Here is a 25,209-nt window from a genome sequence, read left to right as displayed (position 1 = left end):
ATTTTCAACTTTGTGAAGACTATTTGGAATTGTTGAACTTGATAATTATTTTTCTCGGTGGTTACAGATAGCATTAGATTAACAGCTTCTGCAAGACTTTTTCTTGCGAGGTGCCAAAAAAATTTCACCCCCTCAGAGTTTTGATACTAGAGGCCTTTATAATTCCTAAAATTAAAAAATCAAGTTATGTTTTTTTGAATATTTTATATTTACTTGAATACTTTCATACTTATTTGAGTGTAATCATATACAAATACGGCTTTTATTATAAATACGTAGCTTTTTTAAACATCGTCTTTGGTTTTATTTCCTATTCTGCTAAATTACCACGTTTGCAACATGAAACTCTTTTTGTACGTTCTCTAGGAGAAAGGGCTCACCGCTGTTCCTCCTATATTAGAAATTTGTTTCTTGGAGGTTTAAGTCGGCCTATAATTCAAAATGGTAAATATTTTTTGTTATGTTTTAAAAGCTAAATATTCTTTTTTGCATCTTTTTTCTATAGTCCTAGAATCTTATACCGATTTAGTTGCTTTCTTGCCACTTCCTTTCTTATACCGCTGTCATGTTTCTTATATGGAACTTATATGGATTTCTTTTACTGAACTGTTTTTGGAGTGTATTAACCATTTTTATTAGTCATTAGTAAGTATCTTATCTTAAGATAATCAATTAGTATTTCTTCTGAAATTTGTAACTTAGAAAAGTTGTATTGTATTTTAATTTGCAATTATTTACAATATTAGTGTTAGATGTGTACAAAACAATTCAAAGCATATATGATACCAAATATTTTTTAACTCTTTAGTCTGCACTTAAAGAAAAACAAGTTGAAGAAGAAGCTCAAGTTCATCGCATTCGAATTACATTAACAAGCAGAAATGTGAAGAGTTTAGAAAAAGTCTGTGCTGAATTAATTCGTGGAGCAAAAGACAAAAAGCTTTTGGTTAAAGGACCAGTCAGAATGCCAACAAAAGTTCTTCGCATAACATCAAGAAAAACACCTTGTGGTGAGGGTTCCAAAACATGGTCACGTTATGAAATGAGAATCCATAAACGCTTAATTGATTTGCACAGTCCTGCAGAAGTTGTGAAGCAAATCACCTCAGTGAGCATTGAACCAGGAGTAGAAGTTGAAGTCACTATTGCAGATAGTTAAACTAATGTTCTAGTTATGACAGATACATTAAATTTAATAAAGCTGTTTTTTGGTTTGATTCGATTATTAGAACATTAAAAAGTTGCTTTTCTTCTAGAAAAACTGTTCTTTATGTTAATAATTAACAGTTTGATTTGAGAAGCAATAAAAAGTTCTAGTAAACTTGCAGCCCATGATACCCTCTCTCTCAAGAAAGAAAAAGTTAAGTTCCCCTGAGTATTAGTTCCCAACCTGTTGAAATTAAGCAAAAAATGAATGCTCCTATTTCTAAAAGCAGACCATGGCTAAAATATCTTGAAAATGGCATACTTTTTCAAATTTTTGTTTTCATTTCAAAAAGTAGGATTTTTAAAGAATGGTGTGAGGAATCTTACTTTTTTTTATTGTGCTAAGTTATCAAAAAATTAATTTGTCTCTATTATGAAGTATGCTCCCATATTCAATTAAGAGCACTATCTACCAGTATCATCCATCACAATTGGAAAATTTAATCCAATTTTTAAAAGCACAATTACTGATAATGAGGATTGGAAAAGTAGAAACTACTCTGTAGTTTGAGCAATCTATGTATTTTTAAAGCTTTAAACTTTAGAAAGAGATCGATGTTTATCATATTCTGACTGGATTTTTGAAAAATGCCAACTTTAAAACTGCGTTTCTCTATAAGTCGACTTTAAAAGATGTATTTGTCATCTTAAAAATGACAAATTCCCTCGTTGATTAGAATACATTTTTGAGAAATTCAACTTAATTTTTTTTGAAGTTCCTTGTTTCGATTAGCTTTTAATGGTTTTTTCTACTAATTAGAAAAAGGGAACAATTTCAATCGTATACTTCTAAAATACTTGATGCAATTTTTGAAAATAAGACTTAGAAAAAGTCGGCCCTATTTAGGAAACGAAGCTTTGAAAAAACTAAACTTTCTTCAAAAAATGACAGGCTTATGAATAAATTCGACTATTTGAAAGTCAAAACTAAAAATTGACTTTTTCAAAAATCTGAAGTCGGAATATAAACTCACTTTAACAGAGAAGTACTTAACAATGTCGACATAGTAGCCCAGTGCAAACTATGCAACACTATACTAATGATTGTAAAGGGACGTAACTCACATAGGCGCCGAGTCCACGGGGGCAACAGGGGCAGTGCCCGCCCCTGGAAATTTATACTAATAATATATTATCACGGATTATCATGAGGGCAAGAGTATCTATTCGCCTCCGTAATAATCCGTGATAATATACTATTGGTATAATTGTCCGGGGGGGGGGGGGCACTGCCCATGTTGCCCCCGTGGACTCGGCGCCTATGGTGGCTCATTAAATACCATTTGCGAAATATTCTTCCTCTCAAAGCTGCAGAATTGACAAAGAAAATTACGGCAAATTAACGCCAATTTCAATAAGATTCTGCGGAGCTCCTTGAATCCGAATCTGTAAACAATAAAGTTAAAGAAAACCAAGGTGAAGTTAACCCAGGTAAAAATTTTTTTTTTATTTAACTTTTTTTCTTTTCTTTTTCAAAATAAGCAGCGAGTTTGCATACAGCCTTTGATAAAATTTTTTTGAGAAACTGATATCGTACAATTCAATAACGCAGGGGTTCTCAACCTATTTTTTTCCAGCACCCCCTTTAAGATTTAACAGAAAACAGTAGCCCCCTAGCAAATATTGAATATATTTTTTAAAAAAACATTAAAAGTACTGATTTTCAATTTAAAAAAATAATAATTTATTTTATCTATACGTTAGGTTAGTGTGATGGTTGTTGTTGCTTTTTAACACACAGTTTTTCTATTCTTGGTTTTGTCTTTGATTGTGCAAGCCTCATATCATAATCAATGTTCAATACACTTCTTTGTTTTATCTTTAACTTAAGCATTGTGGAAAATCCACATTCACACCTGTAAGTTGATGCAAATGGCAATAGCACTGGCATTACCATTTCAGATAACATTTGGTAACTGGCACTATTTTTTGACCAGAATGCAACTAGATTCTCCTTTTCGATCATCAATCTTGCAGATGTATCTTCCTGCAACTGCATTAACTGTGTCTGTGCAGCATATTTTTTATCTGGAATGCATGTCACCGGAGCATTCAATGGATCTTTGACCAATATTGCTATTTCATTTGACAGCTCTGGAAAATGGTTATTGAATTCAGATGCCAACTGCTTCCAATGTTTAGTAATCATTTCTTTAATTTCTGAAGGTAGCATCACATCACCATTGTCCAATACATCTGAACATTTTGAAAACATTGCAACATTTTTTAACTTTACCTTTCTGTGCTAATTTGCCTATTTTCAGATGGAAGCTTTAATTGTGTCTCTAAAATCAATGATATTGGTTTCTCTATCCTGCAGTTGCAAATAAGGATGATTCAGTTCAGAAAATATGCTAGTTAAATATCCAACACCAGACCAATCAATAATGAAACAAAGTCATGTGATGTGTACGCTTCTTATTACTGATTGATCTGGTTTTCATAATAATCTTAAGTTCAACACTTTATTTTTTGTAATAATATTATTATAAACTATACTGCATATTTAAAAAGTTATATCAAGTGCAAGAAGTAAATGACCCCCTTATAGATAAAATGGAATACTTTCATGACCCCCCTAGAAAAGCTATATGACCCCTTTGGGGGTCACGACCCCCAGGTTGAGAACCCCTGCAATAATGCATCGAAGTGTTTAATAACACACCCAAAATGGAAGACTTCTTTTAAAAAACAACAGAATTGTAAAAAAATTTAATAAGGAAATTCACACTTTTTTAAGGATATTCTATTTTAACATTTTTATATTTTTTGCATATACTTTTACATCTGTCCTTGGCAGTGAAATAATATAGCATGGATTACTTTTTATTTAATTTTAAAACTATTATTCTTTAAAGCTATGTGTTTATGACTTTTTCAACTATCTTTACATTCTAAGCTTTACATTCTAAGCACAAAGAGATTCTTTGCAAGGAAATTTTTGAAATTTTGACAAATAAAATTTCTCTAACAAAAAAAAATTCTTTAACTGGTTATCTAAATCTTCAGGTTAATAAGGTTTTGCAATTACAGTTGTGTGCAAGAAGGCAAATTTGTTTCCAGATTCCATTAGTTGAAAAAAATGGAAGAAAGTCTTGATAAAAATATAATTAACCTTCAAAAAATATTGCATATATTTTATGTTTACTTCTATTAAAGTTTTATCTGTACTAATTATTTAAACTTTTCATATTGCATAAGTAGATAAAAATCTCAAGTACAGGTCGACCGTTTTTTACATTTTGATCAAGCTTGTGAACAAACGAATTGTCGAAAAAATGATCTAATTAAATTCCACATTTAGTATATCCGAGTTAGCATATGAGTTTTCGGGCTTTAGGAACAGGACCTGCTCTAAGTATAGTTAAAGATTTAACTTACACCTCTAAATAGCGAGTCAATAATAAACTTTAATAATTATTTAAATAAATGTTGAACATTAAGTCTTTCAGTTTACGATCTTAAAATTTTTCCTCCTTCAGCTTTGACCATTTCCTTCAGGCGAGGCGTGAACTTCTTGTAGGTGTTTTTGATGTACTCGGTGGAGACGTCATTTCATGACTTCCTAATAATTCAATGAAGATCATTCAGGTTAGGATGTTGTTTGTAGCAAGGTTAGGATGTTGTTTTCATTCAGGTTAGAATGTTGTTTGTAGCAAGACCAGGTCTGAACTTGAACCCATATTCTGAAGTCCAGAGGATTCAAGTCTGGTGAGCAAGGGGACCACAATTCTTTATCGCAGAAGATGATGTTCTCTCGTAACCAGTTTGGGACTGAGTTTGCTGTATGTCAGGGGGTTCCATTTTGCATCAGAACATAACTTTGGTCATCCCCAAAGTTGGCTTGAACCCAAGGAAAGATACCAAACATATTGTCCAAGTACTACTTAGCCCCCATTCTGATACAAGAATGCAGAAATATAAGCGGCATTTTGAAACCATCAGAAGCAACGAAGCCAAATACCATTAAATGGCTAGGGTGCTTTGTTTGGCTAACGGATTTTATGTCATCTGGGAGTTCCTCAACTTTTAAAGTAAAGATGTATCTGTTTGTGTGCTGTTGTGGACTTGATCTACTATGGAATACTTTTTATCAGAAAAAGTATTTCATAGTAGATCAAGTCCAGAGTTACCGGTGTTTTTTTCTTGAGAATCCATAGTAGCTTCTTACTTTTTTGAAGCGTCAATACTTTAAGACGCTGAATTTTTGTTATCTGGCTTTAGATTTGGGTTTGAGGCGATTGTGGACAATTCTCCTAATGGTCTTTTCTCATCTATTCATCTTTAACCCTAGCCACAAAAGCTTTATTGACAACAGAGCATTTTTTATTGATTCTTGGCTACATGATCTAATTGCCAAAAAGTAAAAAATACTTTTTTTTTACACCAAAATGATCTAAATGTCCATGCTAGTCCACTGCAAAGAGATCTAACTCCAGAAACTGCTTCTTTATCGTCGAAAAAAACATTAACAGATGGAGCTATCTGTATGTTCACGCATGTCATTTTCTCTAATTGATCAAAGTCCATTCGCGCCATTATAATTATTAGGCATGCATTGTTTTTATTATACAATTTATTAGTCAGTTTGTTGATTCAATTAGTTATCATTCTTATCATTCAACTTATTATTTATATTTCACGCTTTGCTTCGTGATCTTATTTGCCATTGAAAATTTAAAAAACAAACGTAAGAGAAAAATATAAAGTGAAAAAAGAATAAGCGATAATGTGTACGAGAGCAGTAAAACAAACAAAAAGATATCAAAAAAAACCTTACTACAGACGGGGTATGTAGCATTACTTTTTGTAAACTTGTCATTAATATTTTTTACCTATTTGTTTGGTGTTCTCGTTTGATTTTACGTTTTCATTTTTTTCTTTTTTTTTTTTTTTAAATGTCAACTTTGTAAGTGTAAGTTGCACATGAAAAAAAAGCTCTTCGATATTTTTTACAAAGTTCGAAATCAATGAACAGGGAAGCTTTTTAATAGGACAAATGCAAATCCTACCTGTCCAAAGATGTCGACATAGGAATTATAATGACCAAACGATTAGAAACACTGCCTTGGCAACATTTTTTGATGCATCTAAGTTGTAAATAGGCCAGGTTGCCTGGTTTAAGTGACAAAAGACTGTCCAGGAATCGAATATTTTAAGAAAAACTTTAGTACACTATTACCATTTCAAGTATGTCGAGTTTTTAAACGAGAAGTACAAATTGAAAAAATTATGAATGCAGAAATTGAACGTCTTTCGGGTGTGGTACCAACTAAAGAGACAAAGACGAAGGACCTCCAAACCAAGATGCGATATTTGGATGAAGAAAACAGATTGTATTTTGAAAAAACTTTAGATACCTAAACTGTTGGATTTAGATCATTTCGTGTTAACTAAATATGGATATAGATCATTTCTGTCTTTTTTTATTTTTAAAATATTTTCTATATTATCTTAAATATTTTTTCAGAATATGATTAATCTCACACTTCTTGTCTAATAAAAATTTATTTAATAAAAATGTAATTTTTTTATGAAAATTTTTTTTTTTTTTTTTTTTTTTTTAATTTCCCCATAAAGAAAAGTTTTGGCATATAAATCACTTGGTCCCGCAACGCCTCAATTCTTTTAAACTGTCATTTATACCATTTTACCGACCATTGAACTTCCGATTGACTAAGTGTTTAGCCAGCAGTTAGTCAGAGTGACATTCCTCATAGGTTTCGTGACACGTTAAGAAATTTTGCTCGACGCGTTATTAGATTGACTAAAATTTTTATTTAGTTAAGATACAAATTCTAAAATTAAAAAATAACATGTGGTTGTAAACTCTTGTTCTGTTTTAAAAATTTAGAAAGAGAATTAAAGCCAGTTCTAATTACGTAACGGAAAAACTTATAGTTTTTAATTATTTTGTTTTTTGTTTGTTTTACCCGATTTTAAACTAACAAAACCTCAGAATCTAAGTTTAATTTTTTGCTTTAAGTATACGAAAGTTCAGATACTTTTATGCGTGATCAATAAGTGATTTGTCTCAAATGATCTTTGATAGAATCAATTTAAGTGTATGCTGTATGCTAGAGATTACTGGCTTCAGTTCAATAAGGGAATATTATATAATTTTCGTGTATAAAATGGTTTTATACATTTTTAAATCAATCCTTGGAAATTATTTTCTTTCAAAGATATACAGTGAAATATAAGATACAAAAAAAATATAAGTTTTATAAACAGTGGTATTAAGATTTTTTTTGTATTAACATGCAAAACAAAATATTTTATATAATTATATAATACTTTATTTTGTATGCTAAAAAATTGCATATTCATATTAAATTAGATATAAAGTTTTTAGTAGGGCTAGATTGTATGGCTCGGAGTGCTAAAGATCTTAGAAATATTATTAATATATCCAGGCTTTCTCTTCGAAATGAAACTAGTTCTGATGAAATAAGTGAAAATGATGAAATAAATGAAAATGATCAATCCAATAATTCTACCACACTTGGTAGATATTTGTTATCCCGACCAAGTTCAGCTCTAAGTGAAAGTAGTTTTTCCACTCTGTCATTTCGCCAAAGACCTGGCACAGCTTACAAAAAAAGAACTGCTGATTGTCATTTTTTTAATAGACCAAGTACTGCTCCAGCTAATCAAGTTGTTAAATGTATAACAATTAATCAAAATGCATGTAAACCTTGTTCAAAATTACATGATACTTTACCAGATTGGAAAAATAAAAATAATGAAGATAATTTTGATGATATTTTAAAATTTGTGGATGGAAGTATTGTTAACAGTTGGTTGGAGGAATTGAATTCAAGTCTGGAAGATTTAGTAGTGTTTTTTAAGACAAATGATAATTTTGTTGAGTTTTCTGAATTCTTTTTAAATAAACTATCAAAAAACCAACTTAATAAGCTACTTGATTTAGAATTTTCCATTTTAGTTGATCAGTTCAAGTATGCTTTCCATGCAGGATTTGAGGGTGGACATTTAACAGAAAGTAACATTTTTGTACTTGCAAAAGCAGTTGTCAAAGAGTACCCCAAGAAGTTAAAAGGTAGCAAAGGATGTGAAGTATTATTGGATATTATATTAGTTTTTTGTAATGGCAAAAATGACAACTATAGGTCACTTCTTAAAAAAGTGGTTTGCAAAGTCAAAAGTAAACAAAATATACATTGGCTATTGGCCTTTCGTGCATTTAGCTTAATCAATTTGGCTAATGGTGTTATTACTTTTTTCAAAAAAGTACAATCAGTGTGTGATTCTGATATTATTAAGAATAACATTTGCACATCAAACTATCCTGTTAAAGATTGGATGATCCAAGCTGTGAAAAAGGGTTATAAGAATGTTTGTTTGTTTTTTTTAAGTCGACACAAGGAATATTCTTACAGCAGTATGCATGATGATAAGTCAAGGAACCTGTTGTTTATTGCAATTGCAGAGAGAAAAACAGAAATGGTGGAATTTTTACTTCCAGTATGATTAATTTTTAAAATTTTTAAACCTTAACTTTTAAAGCCTCTAAATCTTGAACCATTTTTTATACACATTTTAATCTTTTTAGTATCTTAGCATCTCTTGTTTAAATGAAGCAGCAGACAATGGAAACTCCCCTCTACATTATGCTGTAGGAATAGGAGATTGGGAGCTAACTCATTTACTTTTGAGAGTTGGTGCTAATGTTAATATTTCTAATTACCAATGTGAAGGTGCAACTGCACTTCATACTGCTGTCATGTTAGGTAAGTATCAACTGTATATAAAACTTAATCTTTCTACCTTTTAAATTTTAAAAGATTTAAAGTTAAATTTAGTACTGTTCAAAATATGTGCTTTACATTTTATTGTAATATTGGTGTAGCAAGTTCATCTTTTTCTTGTTTAAACAAGAAGTTGGTAATCACTAACCTATTAATTGTCCTTTATATACAAAAAGTCTCATAGCATAGTTCAGAAGAAATTTTTGCAGTTGTATTAAGAAGTTGAATATGGCTTTGATATTCTTTTTGCATCTTAAGTTTTGTGTTCAGTCTGTGGTCACTAAGTTTAGATGGTGATTGGTAAGAGAACCAATATGTCTTCAAATAAAGCTTTCAAGTTATAAAAAAAAATTGATTTCAGTTCAAATTGTAGTGCAAAATGACAGACTTGTGGATTAATTTTGAAGTAAGGAATGTCATGAAATAATGAGATAATTAACCATAGTAAAAATGGAAGATTTGACATTATTTTTAGATGCAAGCTGCAGTTAGACTTGGGTGTGTAGACACCTGTAGTTTTTTAATTGTGGAAAATTGAGTTTTAAGATTTTAACTCCTAAATTTTCCTTCAGCTACCATAAATAAAGTACTAATATCTAAATAAAATTTTGAAAGTGTAAATTGCTATTAACTTTATATAAGCCTATTTTTTTGTTATTGAAAATTGAGGTTAATTTTAGATTTAATGCAGCTGTATTATAAAGATAAAAGAAATCATTAAATTTTATGAGCTTACATAGTTTACTCAGTTTAACTGAACTTAAGTTTTGCACGTGTAAATAAAGCCTAAATATACATGCACATGCACACACATATGCAATTAAGTAGTAGAGTATCTTTATCTTATTTACAGTATGTAAAGGACTTTCATTTATATGGTTGCGTTTTTGTATAATATGAATAAAAATCTATGTATGTTATAGATGTTATGTCAAATGATGATTTATAAAAGAAAATTTTCTTCAGAATTTTAATTTTACTTCATCTTAAAAATTCATGCTTTTTCCTTCTTTTTCATATGTTCTTTACAAATAAAGTTAATAAAAAGGCCAAGACTTTTCAAGATAGGATACAAAACATCCACTTCTAGTAGGTGCAAAAAAATTTTATTCTTAACCTCATTTTCATGAGTATTTTTATTCTTAACCTCATTTTCATGAGTATTTTTATTCTTAACATCATTTTCATGAGTATTTTTGTAAGAGCATTTTGTATGTTGAACAAGTTTTTTTTGCTACATAATCAGTTACGAGAATTGCTTCTTCTGAGTTATTATTCAAAATCACTATTGATGTTATCACTATTCTTATTCTAGGTTCAGTAATTATTACTAGTAATAATTACTAAACCTAGAATAAGAAATCTGACCTTTTGTTTTGCAATAATTTTTTAATTTTTTTAAATGTAGCAATCAATCTGAAGTTTCTTCTATAAATTGTGTATATAAGAAACAACATTTTTAATTAGACTTAATCTTTATGAAGATGAATTGGCTTACCCTTATATATTGGCTTACCAGGGGAAAATTGGCTTACCCTTATACTTTAACATATATTTACATTTATTTTCTAAAACTTCTGGAATGTAACTTTCATTAAAAAAAATAAAAAATCTGACAAATCTTTTAAAGATATTTTTTGGCATCAACTTGACAAAAATCAACCCTCCAGCACCTGTGATTTGAGCATATGATACTAAATTAAAAGTTATAACACAATAGGTTAAAACACAAAACTTGAATGAGAAAAAACCTGCTGGTATTACATATCGGGCCATTTGTTGTAGTATTTTATCAAAAATGACATTAAAAAACCTTTTTTTACCTTAAGTTTTATTGTCGTATAAATTTGCATTGTGTTCTCATTTGTAATATAAATTTACATCGTGTCATACAGGTTGAGTTAACTTAACCTGTATGACACGATGTAAATTTATATTACAAATATACGTAGGCATTAATGTTCATGACCATATAAATGAAAATCTTTTGTACTTTATGTACAAGATAAATTTAATGTTTGACTGTATGCTTGTTTTTTTTTGTTAGTCGATGAAAAATTTTTTATTTACTCTTCAATGGCTTATTTAGATTTTCTTACTTTTCATTGTTCTTACCTCCTTTGTGATAAAATTACCAGGCATGATCAAAATTTAAAAGTTAAGTTTCAATCCATTTAAACTCAAAAATTCAAAGTATTCAAACTTTTGAATAATTTGGCGCTGCCTTTTCTTTTGTCAAGCGCTTATAATGCTTATAATGTAATGTTTTTTTTGCCAGATTTAATGTCCACTTATTTGAAGATGTAATCCCCATATAATCATTTTTTTTTATTTTATAATTTTTATCTAAATGTAGTTATAATGATTAAATTAAGATTTAAGGTTTTAACGCCGTAGATTTAAGGTTTAATGCCCAACAACGGTATTTGACGCCCAACTACCGTATTTGGAATAAAATTAAAAGATAAATCCTTTCAAAAAACAAGCCTCAGTTTGTCATCTTTAGTTAGCAAAAACAATAATTTCACGACGTCTTGAAAAAATCCCTAAAATGTTCTACATAATAAAAAATATATATTTCAGACTTTGTTTTTATAGAGAAAAGTATTAAATAGAATTTTAAAAAGAAATCCTGGAAAACGTCGCGTTTTCTAAAAAGCCTTAATTCGAAGATCGAAATCAATTTCGAAAAGTATTGGAATTAAAATTTATTTTAAAAAAATTAAAATTAAAAAAAATTTAAATGTACAAAAAAAAAAAAAAAAAGGTTGAAATTAAGAGAATGAATCTTAGGTTAATGAGGTAATAGAATTTATTTTGCTTATTTTTTTTTTCGGAAATATTTTACGTGAATTAAAAGTTTATTTATTACATTAGTAAGTTTTTTATTACATTAGTAAGTTTACAGCATCATTAAGTTATAAATATTTTTAAAACTAATCTAAAGTTTTGTTTTAGGCAATCTTGAAATTGTTGAATTACTATTACGATATGGTGCAGATAAATCGCTAAGAATGGGTATCCCACCAACTATCACATCGTATTCTTTAGCATGTGAACTGAATCACGTGAAAATAAAAGAGCTTTTAAAAGAGAAAAAGTGACCTTTTTTTTTTTTATCTTTCTTTTACATTTTGAAAGTGGATGCAAAGACGAACAATAAGTTCCTGGTTTGTATAATTAGAGATCAATGTTCTCAGCCAGTAACACTATAAAATTTAATTAATTTAATAGATATAATTTATATTTTTTCCTAAAGGAGTTTAGATTTGTAAAATAATTGAATGTTCTCTTTCAAGTCAAAAGGCTTCTAAGATTTAAAACTAAAGCAGCACTTATTAAATTGCTAACTATTAATACGCCAACGATCTGCATTTTTACTTTTGTCTCATTTCAACTATGCTTATCAAAAGCTTGATAATCGTTTTCCGCAGGATTACAAGCCAATATATGAAAATAAAAATGGGAAGAATTCAAATATTGATTAATGCAGGGACGTTCAACCTTTTTCCTACTGAGTCAAATCATAAAATATTCAAAGCTTTTTTAATATAAAATTTTGATAAGTTCAAATTAAGAATGATTCTTTATTAATGTTAAACAAATATAAACCTGGAGTAGTGAATATTGACGTTTTTTGATAAACGAAATTTAACTGATACAGTTTCAGATAATTTTTTATTTTCGATGTTTTTCTGATCTAGTCATCTTTATTCCAGTAATTCTTAATTGTGTCAAGTTTTTATTTGTTTAACCCATATTTTTTACAGTAACCGAGAGATTCTGAGCGGCATAACTCATAATTTGTTGCAATTGCAGTTTTCTTAAATTACCCTTAATTTTAAGATATAATCCTTACATAACAGCGCCACATAAAGATATTTTCTTATTTGAACACAAAACTTTAAAAAAATTCAAAAAAAAAAAAAAGTTTTACTTAAAGCTATTGGCTTCTCCGAATTTTAGAGTATCGTTCTATCCTAAATTTTATCTTTATAGTACTATCCCCAGGAAAAAAGAAAATGAATGCAGATTAAATAACTTTATTTAGCGCAGTAAGATAGTTTAATTGCACAGCGTAAATAAATAAATACATACATGGACACATGGATAACAAAATTTTTAATATACATAAAACATATATAAAAGAAAAATTTATAATAATTTACTATACAAAAGTTAACTCGTTAATGACTAGAGACATTGTTAATCAATATATTGCTGTTATTTTCCCGCTTTAAAATTGAAAATTTAAGATCAATGAAAGCTATAATATTACATTGAAGCAAATGGGGTTTTTAAATCACTTCTTTAATACTTCTTTTTTAAGTTTCTCAGCCAACGCCCGTCTGATTGCAATTTGCTTTTTTTCTTCGTCCGCCAGTTGTTTATTTATTTCACCGTTAACAGCATTATAGGCTGTTTTGGACGTGATTGGATGTTCGAATTGTGAGTTGGTGGTATAAAGAGTCAGTTGCTTTTTGCGTTGATCATTTCTCACGGCTAACAATCGGTCACGTTGCTGTTTTAAGTACAACTCCCGCTTTTTCATATCTTCATTAGATTTATCAGGCTAATAATATAATGCACATAAAAATACAGTGTTTTTTCAAGCAAAAATACCGTGATGTGACCTAACAAAGTCATATGCAGTAAGAAAGTCCTAATTTAACAAATGATAACTTTTGTATATTGTAAAATGAACATTTTAAGAAAATACTTTTGTTATTTTAACTAAATATTTTTGTTGAAACTTTTCCAAAATTGACTGGATTGGTGGAGGATTCGGCCAGTCAGAGTATTTGTTCTATTGAGATGTAATTAGTCAATATAAGCTGGTGCTATATTGAACATTGCGTCAAAAATTGTATGGTGAAGAATTAGGTTTTTTATTGTGAAAATCTTATTGTTAAAAATATATTTCGATTAACAATTGCACATAAACGTGGTAGGTTTGGAATCTGCATGTTAAAACAATCGATTTACACGTTAAAAACTAATACTTTTACGAAAAAAAGAAAATCCTAGCCTTACAAAAATAATTTAATTTTTTGTTTTAGGCCCAAAAAGATTTTACAAGCCATATTCACAACAAGATATGGATTAAGCATTGGATAAAATGAAAAAGAAGACCATGATAATTTATGCAGCCTTTAAATTTTTTAAAATACCGAAGACAACCCTTCAGCGAGCACAAGGTCGAGGAAAGAGTCAAATCGGGCGCCCAACAATTTTTGATAAAACCGTAGAGGTTAAAGTTAAGAATTGACTACTTGATATGGCCAATGTTGGTATGCCAGTCACAAAGAAACTTCTTCTTAAGGGTGTATCTATTTTAGCACATAGAATAAATCTTGACCAAAGAGTAATTGGCACTCGTTAGGCATGCAATTTTTACAAGAGACATTAACACTTTCGATTCAAAAGTTTCAGACACTTTCAAAACACAGAACACTTGTTTCCAAACAAGATATTTAAACGTAATTTAAAAAAACAACAGAGTATATAGATAAAAATGATTTATCGTCTGTGTTTGAGAATCCTAATCGAATTTGGAACCTTGATGAGTCATCTTTTGATCTGTGTCCATCAATTAAAAATGCAATTGGACAAAAAAACAAGCGATTGTTTAACATAAACAGTGATAAAGAGAATCTCTCAGTTATGATAACGGTAGATGTAAGTAATTTATTTGCACCACCTTTGGTTTTGTATCCATATGAACGGCGAATTCCACCAGAACTTGCAGCTTACTTTCCTAAAGATTAGGTTTTGGGTAAATCAGTCAAAGGTTACCAGATATCCCAAACATTTTACGATTATATATCTGGACCTTCCATTGAATTTTTAAGAAAGAATAATATCCCATTGCCAATTATTCTTTTTTTTTAAATGGCCAAAAATCACATTTGACCTTAGATTTGGGAAATTTTGCCGAGAAAATGGTATTATCATCATTTGTTTGCCACCTAGTTGCACCCATTTTCCACAACCATTGGACCAAGTTTACTTTCATGTTTCAGAAGACATTTGCACCGACGTAGTCATAGAATGGAGAATGCAAAACCTTGGAATTGTTCTACCAAAAAAAACATTTGCGCCCCCCTGCTCCAGACAGCAATTGCTAAAACACAGAAAAATCCAACTTTAATACCAAAATGGATTAAAATGCTGCGGTTTGTGTCCTTTTTTACTAGAAAATTTGGATCTAACAAAAATTCCATTAAGTGTAAAAGGAAATGTAATTCAAACGAATCCCAAAGAATCCCCCGAAAGTCCAGTTATAGCAGAACTATCAAGTCCAATTGATAAGCCAAAAATGATTTAGAAACTGATATGACACATGACCATGGCCGCCGAGAGGGGGGGGGGGGGAAGATTGCCGGGGCCCCGTGTGTGTACAAATCATTTTTTAAAATAATTTTTAAAAGATTTAAATAGTTTTGACTTCTAAAAGATTTAATTAACTTTTATTTTTAATTTTCAATGACCAGAGCACGCTTCTTTTGGTCCTGGGTATATAATTGATTGTAATGAGGGCCCCTTAAGAAAACTTCCCCGGGCCCGAAATTTCTCTCGTCTGCTATGCACATGACCAATAAAAATCTTTCAGAGCCCATCGTAATCTTATTTATTGGACAGGTGCAATAGAACAAGAAGCCTTATTTTTTTACTGTCAGAAGAAAATGGATAAAATAGAGGACGTTGATCCCACAACTCGAGAACAGAACGTGGTCCTAGAAATGCCATTAGAGGAAATTCCAGTAAGTGAAGTGAATTTTACACAGCCAGAATCTACAATTGAAATTAATGAGACAGTTTTAGCACCAGTTCAAGGACCTTTGAGAACGAATGAGTGTTTTCGAGTCAATTTGTTTGTCCAGAAAGATTTTAGAGCAAAAAAGTACCGAAACAAGCAACAAAAGTTTCATCAGTCATTATATTTGACGAATATATTGCTACTTTAGAGGAGAAAAAAAGAGCTAAAGAAGAATTAGAAAGACGGAGAATTAAGAAAAAGCAAGAAAGAGAGAGAGAGAAAAAAAGTTGAAAAAGAGTTTGACAAACAGGAAAGAAAGCAGATTCGGCTAGAAAATTTTAAAGAAAAATAAGAAAAACCAACTTAAGTCTAAAACTAAGTAAAATTATGCCTAGAAAAATGGAAATGAATTTTTAATTACATATAATGTGCAGAATTAATAAATCTGTCAGAAAAATAATTTCTTTAGTGTGTTAGTCATTTTAATATTCAAGAAATATATCTTTGGTCCCGGGACCAAAGATATAATACTAAACATTAGGACATTCTTTTTTAATTATTAGGACTTTCTTTTATTCCATACAAAATTCTAGTACTTTGTTTTTGTCATCACCTCGAACTACATTACAGCTTAAATGCTTAAATTAAGACTTTTTAGAATTTATTCACGCCTAAAATAGGGTAAAACTGAAAATTTATTTATTTTTCTACAATATTATCAAAAAGCAAGAAATTGAATTCATTATTTATTATCATTATTATTTATTTATTTGTATAAATTTGCTCTTATAAATGGAGATATCGAAAACTAGGACTTACTTACGTCACACCACGGTATCACCGGGTTATTTTAATTGAAAAAAAAAAGAAAAAAAAAAGCGAGAAAACTTACAATTACGTCAGATGGAACTTCTACAATAAGTTGAGCTTCTTGTTTTGCGCTAGCAATCCACTGACTTGCGGCACTTTCAGAAGTTTCACCTTTTTTAGGTTCGGGTTCAGGAAACTTTAAAGGAGTTTGTGGTGTCATTATTGGAAGCTTAGGTGTAAGATAAACTTTTTGGTTTGATGGAAGCTTAGATAATGAAGTTAACTTAGAAGAATCGTCAGATGATTGAGAAATGGGCGAATGAGAAGTTACTTGCGGAGATTTTTCAGGAACATTATGACTTAATTCTTTGAGCGAAAATTTCTAAAAAAAAAGTGTATAACTAAAATAAATAAAATGTAAACGAGATAACGCTAAAAATTTTGAAAACAAAATAAATTGAAATAAGCAAATTTTTAAATAAACAAAATTCTTTTCCTCTACCGAATCGTCAGCAATCTCATCATCATTTTCATTACTCACATCATTACGCTTATTATCATAATTTGAAACTAAGATATCTTCTCTAAAAGAAAAAAAAAAATTAATATATTATTGCGGAAGAATATATATACGTATATACATATATACAACAGCGTGCAAAAGTTTATAAAAAGCTAAATTTTTCAGGTTTATTCGCCATAAGTCTTTGACTTTTGACTAAAAATGAATCAAATTTTTAACAACTATTCTTATAATGTGACTATATAGTATGATTTATTGAAAAAAATGATAACTTGTAATGGAAGGAAGAAATTCAAATTTTATTTAAAACATAATCGTGCAAAAGTTTATAAACAATTCCATACCCCATTAAGAAAATTAAAATTTCATTAAGAAAAATGTATTTATATTAAAAATAATTTATTGGATATGATATTTAACTTAACTTGAATTTAAAAAATAATGGGAAAATCAAAATAATCGTCTAGAGAAAAATGTTCCTTATAAGCAAATTTCTGAGCTGGTGACTAAATAAACAATTAGCGTGCAAGTTAAGAGATATAGAAACTAAAAGATAATTACAGAACATCAAGACAGATCTTTGGTAAGAAAATCAAGACAAGATCCCCGCAAAAGTCCTGTCGAATTAAATAGCATTTTAAGCAATAAATATGTTGTTAAGTACAGCGTAGATATTACAAAATGTCACCTGCTTCAGCGTAATTTGTTTGGTCATCGTCCTGCCAAGAAATCATTAATATTATTAAGTAATCGCTCAGCCCAAATGAAATTTGCAAAAGATCATATGCATTGGACTTCAAAAGAATAGTCAAAAGTCTTATTCAGTGACGAATCAAAGTTTTGTATGTTTGATAGCAATGGTATCAAGTACATGAGACGTCTGAAAGATCAAAGACTTGCTCCTAAGTATTAAATGCCAACAGTTAAACCTAGTGTGGCAAATAATGGTTTGGGATCTTTCAGTTGTAATTCTAATGGTCCACTCCATCGCATCGATTATATTTAGATATAATCAAGAACGTTATGCTGCCACATGGAAAAGACAAAATGCTTCGTGGTTGGATTTTCCAGCAAGACAACGATCTAAAGCACCGTGCAAATTCTATCAAAAATTTTTTCAATTTGAAAGAAATTCTTATTTCGGACTGACCTTCTAAAAACCCAGATTTAAATCTGATAGAACATCTTTGGGAATATTTCGATCGTCAATTGAAAGGCGAAAAACCGACCAATAAAAATGATTTATTCCAGGTGCTTTGGGATTGTTTGGCAAATATCCCCACAGATGTTCTGATCAACTTTGTTGACTCTATACCTTGTTGTTGTTAAGCAATGTTAAAGCCTCGAGGTTATCAAACAAAATACTAATGTGCTGTGATATTGTGGAGGAATTAAAAATAGCACCTCTTTTATGAATTTTTTTCATTTGTTTATAAACTTTTGCACGATTATGTCTCAATAAAATTTGAATTTCTCCCTTCCGTTACAAGCTATCATTTTATTTGAGTAATTTATAGTATGTAGTCACATTATAGGAACAATTGTTGAAAATTTCATTTATTGAAAAATTTAGCTGTTTATAAACTTTTGCACGCTACTGTATATATATATATATATATATATATATATATATATATATATATATATATATATATATATCCTTTAAACAAATATATTTATATATATATTTATACTTTATACCAATCGTTTTGTAAAGTAAAATTGATAAAAATTTGGATAAGTATGTAATTTTCTTAAAAAACATTGAAAATTCAGAACTGATTTTTTTAACACTTACTAATTGCACGAGAGATTTCTGAAGAGATTTCCTGGCTTAACTAATTTGTAGGTAATTTAATCTTTATGAGACAAACTCTAAGAATTGACGTTAGGGTCAATATGACCAAATAATACGACCAAATAATATGACCAAATAATATGACCAAACAATATGACCAAATAATATGACCAAATAATATGACCGAATATTATGACCAAATAATATGACCAAATAGTATGACCAAATAATATGACCAAATAATATGACCAAATAATGACCAAATAGTATGACCAAATAATATGACCAAATAATATAGCTGAAATAACTTCAGTACCGTAAAAGTGTCTAACTTTGCACAAAATTTTGACTTATTTGCAATTCTCATCTATAAAAACCTGCTTTAAACTTCTTATTATATTAATGTAAACTTGCAAATCATTTATTTAGGATGTCTAAATTCTATTTTAATTGTTAAATTTATTTTTACAAATTAAGAAGTAGCTTTTCAAGATTGATTAAAAAATGTGCAAAGTTAACAAGGGGTCTGGGTAACTTTGCACAACTTAAAAAAAATTTGAATAGCTTTATGATATGTATGGGATTGGTGCAAAGTGACCTCTTTTTTCATACTTTCTGAAGGAAAAATAACTCAAAGGGTAGTTTAACAAAAAAAACAAAAGATTAATTCTAGCATTATTATGCTTAATAAAGAATATAACATGCTATGATAAAAGAAAAATGAGTACAACCTCATTAAAAACACAAAAAAGCTCATTTGTATCTTGGTAAACTTAAATAATTAAAGATTACTTTTAGATAAACTAAAATAATTAAAGATTTCCTTTTTTTGAATAAAAAATCAAAATTAACAAAACACAGTTTAAAAGCCCTATTTAAAGCCTAATTCTGGTACTTTGAAAAGTTTCCTAGTTTTGCTTATTTTTTCCTCTTTGCAATTTTCTTTGAGGCTAAATCACAACACTCATTAAATTTTTCTAGATCTTCAATGCTAACACTTTTGCCTGCAGGAACAGAAAGTTTCTTTTTTCGTTTATTAGTTCCTACAGATTCCAAAGATTTAAATTTGTCTTGTAAGAAAACCTTAAAGCTGTCTTCTAGAAATTCTTTATCATAAAATTCTCTTTCTCTAAATTTTGTAAGAAGTTCATTGACATTCACTGGATAGACACCGCACTTTTTAAAACCTGATTGTAAATTACTAGCCTGATTTGGCTCTACAGCAGACATTAACTTATTCAAAAGTTCTGGGAAATGTTGTTTGTCAAGAGATGTCTTTGTGCAGCCAACAGGTGAATCTTTATACTCTGTGATAATTTTACGCCAAGCTGTTTTCAAAGGTTTAAAGAAAGCTACATCTAGGGGTTGAGTTATATGTGTACTATTTGGTGGTAGACAAACAAACTTTATTTCATTTTCTCACAGGCTTCAATAACCTTTGGAGAGATGTGAGAGGATAGGTTATCGCCTAAGAGAACTTTAACCTCTAACTTCTTTTTCAAAGAAGGTAAAACTGTAGAAAAAAACCACTCTTTGAAAGCTACTCCATCAAACCACCCACTTTTAGTACTGAAGTATCTGGCTCCTTTAGGACCTCCAACACACCAAGTTGACCACAGATTAGTAGCCTTATAAACAACAAAAGGTGGTAAAATTTCACCTGTTGCATTACCTGAAATCATTATAGAAATACTTGTCTTAGAAGTGTTTCTTATATTTGTGGGGTATTTACTGCCTCTTTTTACCAAGCACTTTTTTAAGCCAGGGTCATCAGTTAGATTTGTTTCATTATAGTTGTATATGTTGCCTGGAGGAACATCTTGTATGGTTTTGGTAAGATGTTGAATATATTCTTTTAGAATTTCTTCATTAACATTTGCTCGTGATTTTTTTATGTTTGGCAAAAATTTATTTGTTAGTTCTGGATGTCTTTGTAAAAATGACTTGATTAAATCAGGCCCAGGAAAGACTTTATATTCTTTTACTTTTCTACCAGAACTATGGATATAATTGTACATAATATGACGAAAGTCGAAAATATGCTTCCTGTAATCATTCTTATTGCAGGAATTACTACAATGTGATAATGACAATTAACATCACATTTCTCACAGTGTCCATGTATAATTGCGGCCGGAGATATATTACTCATGCAAAAATCAATGTATTGCCTATTACTTTGGAGATACTAATCTTCAAAGATTCTTTTGCCTCTACTACTTCCACTTACTTGGGTTCCACAATAAATGCTTTAGATCATGAGGCTCGTGGTTTGTTTCTCTACTCGATTTTTCAAATTCTTCTTCAATACACTTAGAATAATTTCGTTCAGAGTATTTGCAATGTTAGTGGCTCCCTAATACTAATTTGCACCAAAATGTCTTTAAAGACTTGTTGTCTGTCTTATAAAACAATACCAGTGGATTTAAACCACTGGCATTGTTAAAAAACAGCCTGAATCTAGGTTGTTCATAAGATATGATCAGCTCAATGGTAATCATTATATAACGTGCTTTCAGCTCTGCTCTCAATTCACCATTAGCATGTTTTACTAAACATTTGGTTTTAACAAGACAGGTCTACTTGCTTTACAGCCCATGAAACAATTGATTGATTGCATAAACATTTTCATGAACAATTTATTTCTGATAGAGGGGGAAGGGGGGCTACATAAAGTCTAAAGTCTTTGCTCATATACCAACTTTTGAATTGAACAATTGAAGCATTGAAAAATGATATTACTTGTGTTATACAAAAGTTGGACTCTCAGAATAGACAAAATAAAACACAGCTGTGGCCAATATTTGAAAGAAGTCATCTTTAAAAATTAAATGCCAAGAGTGGTTCTACATAGTCATGATAAATATTGCCCAAATGATTTGAATTTTTATTGTTTTTTGGAAGTTAAAAAAAAAATACTCTAAATTTACCCACCCTTTTCCTTCACCCTTTTAAAATGAATATACCAAATTAAATATAACCAATTTACCTTTATGTTTTTAGTAAAACTTTTTATAAATTAGCCCATACCCAGCTACAATTAAGTGCACTGTTGCATTCACTAACCTTGCTCCAAAATCTTCCATTTTAGATAAGATTTTCTCCTTTGTCAGATTGAGTTCCATTTTATTTTCCTCATTGCTCTTATGAGATTTTTCGTATTCTAATAATGACTGTTGCATTACTGCTTTTAACATTTCTTCTTCTGACGAAATATTGTTGCTGGGTAATTTCTTAAGGGTTTTTCCTTAAAAATATTTTCAAATTAAAATAATTCAAAATAAAATAAACAGCATGTGCTATTTATTATCTTAATTTTCAAATATTTTTTACTAAATGGTTACCTTGATTTTGTTTACTAAAAATGTTTACCTTGATTTTGTTTGATTAAATTGAGAGCTTGAATTTGCAACTCCATATTTTTTTCTATCATCATCTTTTTGAAAACTTCAAAGTCTTCACCAGCCAGTAAATGATGAAGTACCATCTATAATTGATATATTTGAACATTCATTAAATTTAAAAAGTATACATTAAAAAACTCAAAGGCAGTCAAGCACAGTCAGACATATACATATGTATTCTGTGTTGATATATATAACCATACTGAAAATATACATATGTATTCTGTTTTAACATATAACCATATGCAAATCAATCCATCTATTGTGTAATTCTATAGTCACCTACTATTGTAATGAAGCAACTACAAATTTGGTATTTCCAATTTTATGTTTTTTAATCAGAACTTTGTAACTAACATGTTGGCTCTTGGGGCAACAAATTTCGATATTTATTATCAAATAATGGTTGTGTAATCCTCTTTTTAGTTAAAAGCTAAAATGTACAAGGAGTGTAACTAAACAACAAAAAAAATCATCACTCTATAAAAGTTTTTCTGTAAAGAGCTCAAAGTTGTTACCAGCTGTTAGCTATACCATCCCAGCCAACAACTAAAAATTTCTTAAGCCATTTCTGAATGGCTGAGCTGCCATTAAGGTTCAAGAATTTAGCAAGCCGTCAAATATTAACTGCACCAAGCCCAGGCACCAAAATTATGAACAAACACTTCATCAAAATAATAAAAAGAATAATCACAATATATGGTAACATAAGAGTATTGATTCATGCTTTCATTTAACTGAAACCATTAATTCACTTCAGATAAAATTGAATGCACTTAGGTTCACCCTTCACTATTTTATTTGAAAAATCTGATTTGTAGAACTAAACACTTCTTAGTTTTGCATGATTAAAAACTCATAATAGAAACTCTTTTTAAGTTGAAACAATAAGTCACACTATTACAGTTTTAGAAAAGTTTGTTAAACATGTGTTTGATATTTCCTTGGAGAACACATGCTATTACTTTTTGATTATATTAATAGTACAGCAAGTATGATTAAACTATCAAAACCATTTTAAAGAACTCATATAAATTTAATAGTTAATTCATTTAAATCCATCGATTTCTTTTAAATGTATTTAAAATCTGTAAAAAACCACAATAAAAACAAAAAAAAGCATTCAAAATCAACAAAATAATCAATGCCTACCATAAAAAAAATATCAAATTCTAATAACTATCTATCATCAATAAACCAATGTTATTAGCATGAGATGCATCTATCATCAAAAAAGCATTGTTATTAGCATGAAATACTGAGAAAAGGTTTTATTAAGGTTTAAAATACATGCTCTCTCCTGAATCTTTTAATTCTTAAATCTTGTTTTAAAGTAAACAAATACCTATTAATACATAGTAATTCTTTGGTATGTGCAAAAGAACAAACCACAAGCTTTCTGATATATGCAACTTTTGCTTTGTTCATTTGTTTATTTAAAGATTAATAGTGCTATTATGGTTACTAGGATTAGTATTGGTTTTTTTTGAGCCGAATGAATTGTTATTTTTATTGTCTGAAATTTAGTTTCCATAAATTTTGCTAAAATTGTTAAAAGTTTATACTTTTATTTAGTATATTGTAGAATTATTAATCAAAATGTTAAAATTAACTGAATTTGATAAAAATTAGTTTTGCTTCATCAAGGTTATAGCTATTGTCAGATAAAAGAAAAAACACTGGCAAAGATTGAAAAAAAGGTGGCACCTAAAATTTCATTAAAAAAATTACTGAAAACAGCTCTGTAAAAGTGTCAGGGTAGAAGTCATTGTTAAGTAATTTAGCTCAAGAAGAATTATAACCAGTAATACTAGGAGATAATGGACTGATGACACCACTTTGGATGGTAGTTTGTGCAACCTCTCTGAAAGCTTTTGTGCCAGTTTTTTAAAAACTGGCAAACAATCATATTTTTGAGAAAAAGAAAGATAGATCAGTCAGAGATAGTCATTTCCAGTTCATAAAAAAAAAGAATGTTGAAAAGATAAAATCTGCAGGAAAAAAGCATGTGAAAGCTGTTAAAAAGGTAAAAAAAATACAGAACTACAGTAAAACAGAGTATGGGAGCTACCAAAGAGAAAAAAACAATGTATATACCAAAAAATGCAGATTAGGGTCTTTGCTATAGATTTGAAACAGGGCACTGTGATATTAGTATCTTTTTTAAAAAATTAAAAATTAAGCTTGGGAAAAGCTGCATTCTTATGTAAAATTAAATTTTAATGTAGGTTTGTTTTAGACAACATTTTGATTGCAAAATATTGATACCTAAATTATCTGTTTTAGATATCAAGATATTTAAATAAATACACAGGTGCCTATAATATCATTCAGAGTGGTCAAAAAACAGAACATAAATATAGAAAATCTTCTATTTCATTTATCATTTCTTTTATGTTAGTTAGATACATTTCAATAATGCGTTTAATTTGGATATCTATTGCAACCAAGGCAAAGCTCTATTAAAAATACCTTCTTCCAATATGAATAGCCATATACAATAACACTAATCTAATACTAATGTTTTATGACTAAATGTCAAAACATAAAACTTTAAAAATCTCTGGTTCAATGTGACATAGTTACAGATTTAGAACTCATACAACTATCACTTTTTATTCTTGTCTTTCTGAAGTTAATTTGTAAAAAAATCACCTGAATTTCAGGCACACTTTGGGCTTGTGGTGATGTACATGCATGCAAAAACTGCTCTTCTGTTATCCCAACATCCTTCAAATAATCACCTAGTAGACTTTCAATCTTTCAAAAAAAAAAAAAATCAAATACTGATTATATGGCAATAAGGAAAAAAACTTTCATGAACATCCTTATTGCCATATAATTCTTGCTTTTAAAAAAAAAAAAATTATTTTTTTGTAAAAGTATGAGTAACATGGTAATCATTTTTAAGACCAAATTATGTGGCAACCATTTTT

General features: G+C 29.4%; 4 protein-coding genes and 2 pseudogenes across 5 annotated transcripts; 3 read left to right on the top strand and 3 right to left on the bottom strand.

Moving 5' to 3' along the window:
* Window positions 1-308: 308 nt before the first annotated feature.
* On the top strand, window positions 309-1,200 carry LOC145183090 (small ribosomal subunit protein uS10-like). The gene is made up of 2 exons (XM_080058421.2): window positions 309-444; window positions 809-1,200. The coding sequence occupies exons 1-2, from the start codon at window positions 442-444 to the stop codon at window positions 1,157-1,159; spliced, it is 354 nt and encodes a 117-aa protein (XP_079914547.1). The 5' UTR covers window positions 309-441; the 3' UTR covers window positions 1,160-1,200.
* Window positions 1,201-2,911: 1,711 nt separating this feature from the next.
* Window positions 2,912-3,421, bottom strand: LOC149875843 (protein ZBED8L-like). The gene has a single exon (XM_090076131.1). It carries the CDS (start codon window positions 3,419-3,421, stop codon window positions 2,912-2,914), a length of 510 nt encoding a protein of 169 aa, XP_089932257.1.
* Window positions 3,422-6,922: 3,501 nt separating this feature from the next.
* Window positions 6,923-16,006, top strand: LOC149875842 (uncharacterized). 2 transcript variants are annotated; one of them, XR_016449010.1, is made up of 4 exons: window positions 6,923-8,269; window positions 8,586-8,694; window positions 8,783-8,960; window positions 11,937-16,006. XR_016449010.1 is itself a non-coding variant. In XM_090076129.1 (3 exons), exons 1-3 carry the CDS (start codon window positions 7,576-7,578, stop codon window positions 12,080-12,082), a joined length of 1,443 nt encoding a protein of 480 aa, XP_089932255.1. In that variant the 5' UTR covers window positions 6,923-7,575; the 3' UTR covers window positions 12,083-16,006. The 2 variants fall into 2 exon arrangements, 1 of the variants encoding a protein (XP_089932255.1); XM_090076129.1 differs by having other exon boundaries at window positions 6,923-8,694.
* LOC145183266 (uncharacterized) lies at window positions 13,282-25,028 on the bottom strand. The gene is made up of 6 exons (XM_090076130.1): window positions 24,929-25,028; window positions 22,242-22,356; window positions 21,936-22,116; window positions 17,051-17,132; window positions 16,631-16,930; window positions 13,282-13,551 (listed from the first exon to the last, which is right to left on the bottom strand). The coding sequence occupies exons 2-6, from the start codon at window positions 22,354-22,356 to the stop codon at window positions 13,282-13,284; spliced, it is 948 nt and encodes a 315-aa protein (XP_089932256.1). The 5' UTR covers window positions 24,929-25,028.
* Window positions 15,037-16,029, top strand: LOC149875841 (uncharacterized; annotated as a pseudogene).
* On the bottom strand, window positions 19,482-21,929 carry LOC149875840 (uncharacterized; annotated as a pseudogene).
* Window positions 25,029-25,209: the final 181 nt, after the last annotated feature.

Source organism: Hydra viridissima, unplaced genomic scaffold (assembly GCF_058129835.1).
Source record: "Hydra viridissima isolate aposymbiotic clone 2 unplaced genomic scaffold, HvirCarnegie_v1 scaffold_139, whole genome shotgun sequence".
NCBI lineage: Eukaryota > Metazoa > Cnidaria > Hydrozoa > Anthoathecata > Hydridae > Hydra > Hydra viridissima.
This window is presented reverse-complemented; position numbering and strand designations above follow the sequence as displayed.

What these genes read in the sequence shown, in the direction of transcription:
- LOC149875843 (XM_090076131.1), bottom strand. Translation starts at nt 3,421, where the DNA reads ATGTTTTCAAAATGTTCAGATGTATTGGACAATGGTGATGTGATGCTA.
- LOC149875842 (XM_090076129.1), top strand. Translation starts at nt 7,576, where the DNA reads ATGGCTCGGAGTGCTAAAGATCTTAGAAATATTATTAATATATCCAGG. An exon ending in TGGTGGAATTTTTACTTCCA is followed by an intron (nt 8,695 to 8,782) that starts GTATGATTAATT and finishes TAATCTTTTTAG; the next exon opens with TATCTTAGCATCTCTTGTTT. An exon ending in TCATACTGCTGTCATGTTAG is followed by an intron (nt 8,961 to 11,936) that starts GTAAGTATCAAC and finishes GTTTTGTTTTAG; the next exon opens with GCAATCTTGAAATTGTTGAA.
- LOC145183266 (XM_090076130.1), bottom strand. Translation starts at nt 22,356, where the DNA reads ATGGTACTTCATCATTTACTGGCTGGTGAAGACTTTGAAGTTTTCAAA. An exon ending in ATGAGATTGCTGACGATTCG is followed by an intron (nt 16,931 to 17,050) that starts GTAGAGGAAAAG and finishes CTTTTTTTTTAG; the next exon opens with AAATTTTCGCTCAAAGAATT. An exon ending in AAGTTCCATCTGACGTAATT is followed by an intron (nt 13,552 to 16,630) that starts GTAAGTTTTCTC and finishes TTATATTATTAG; the next exon opens with CCTGATAAATCTAATGAAGA.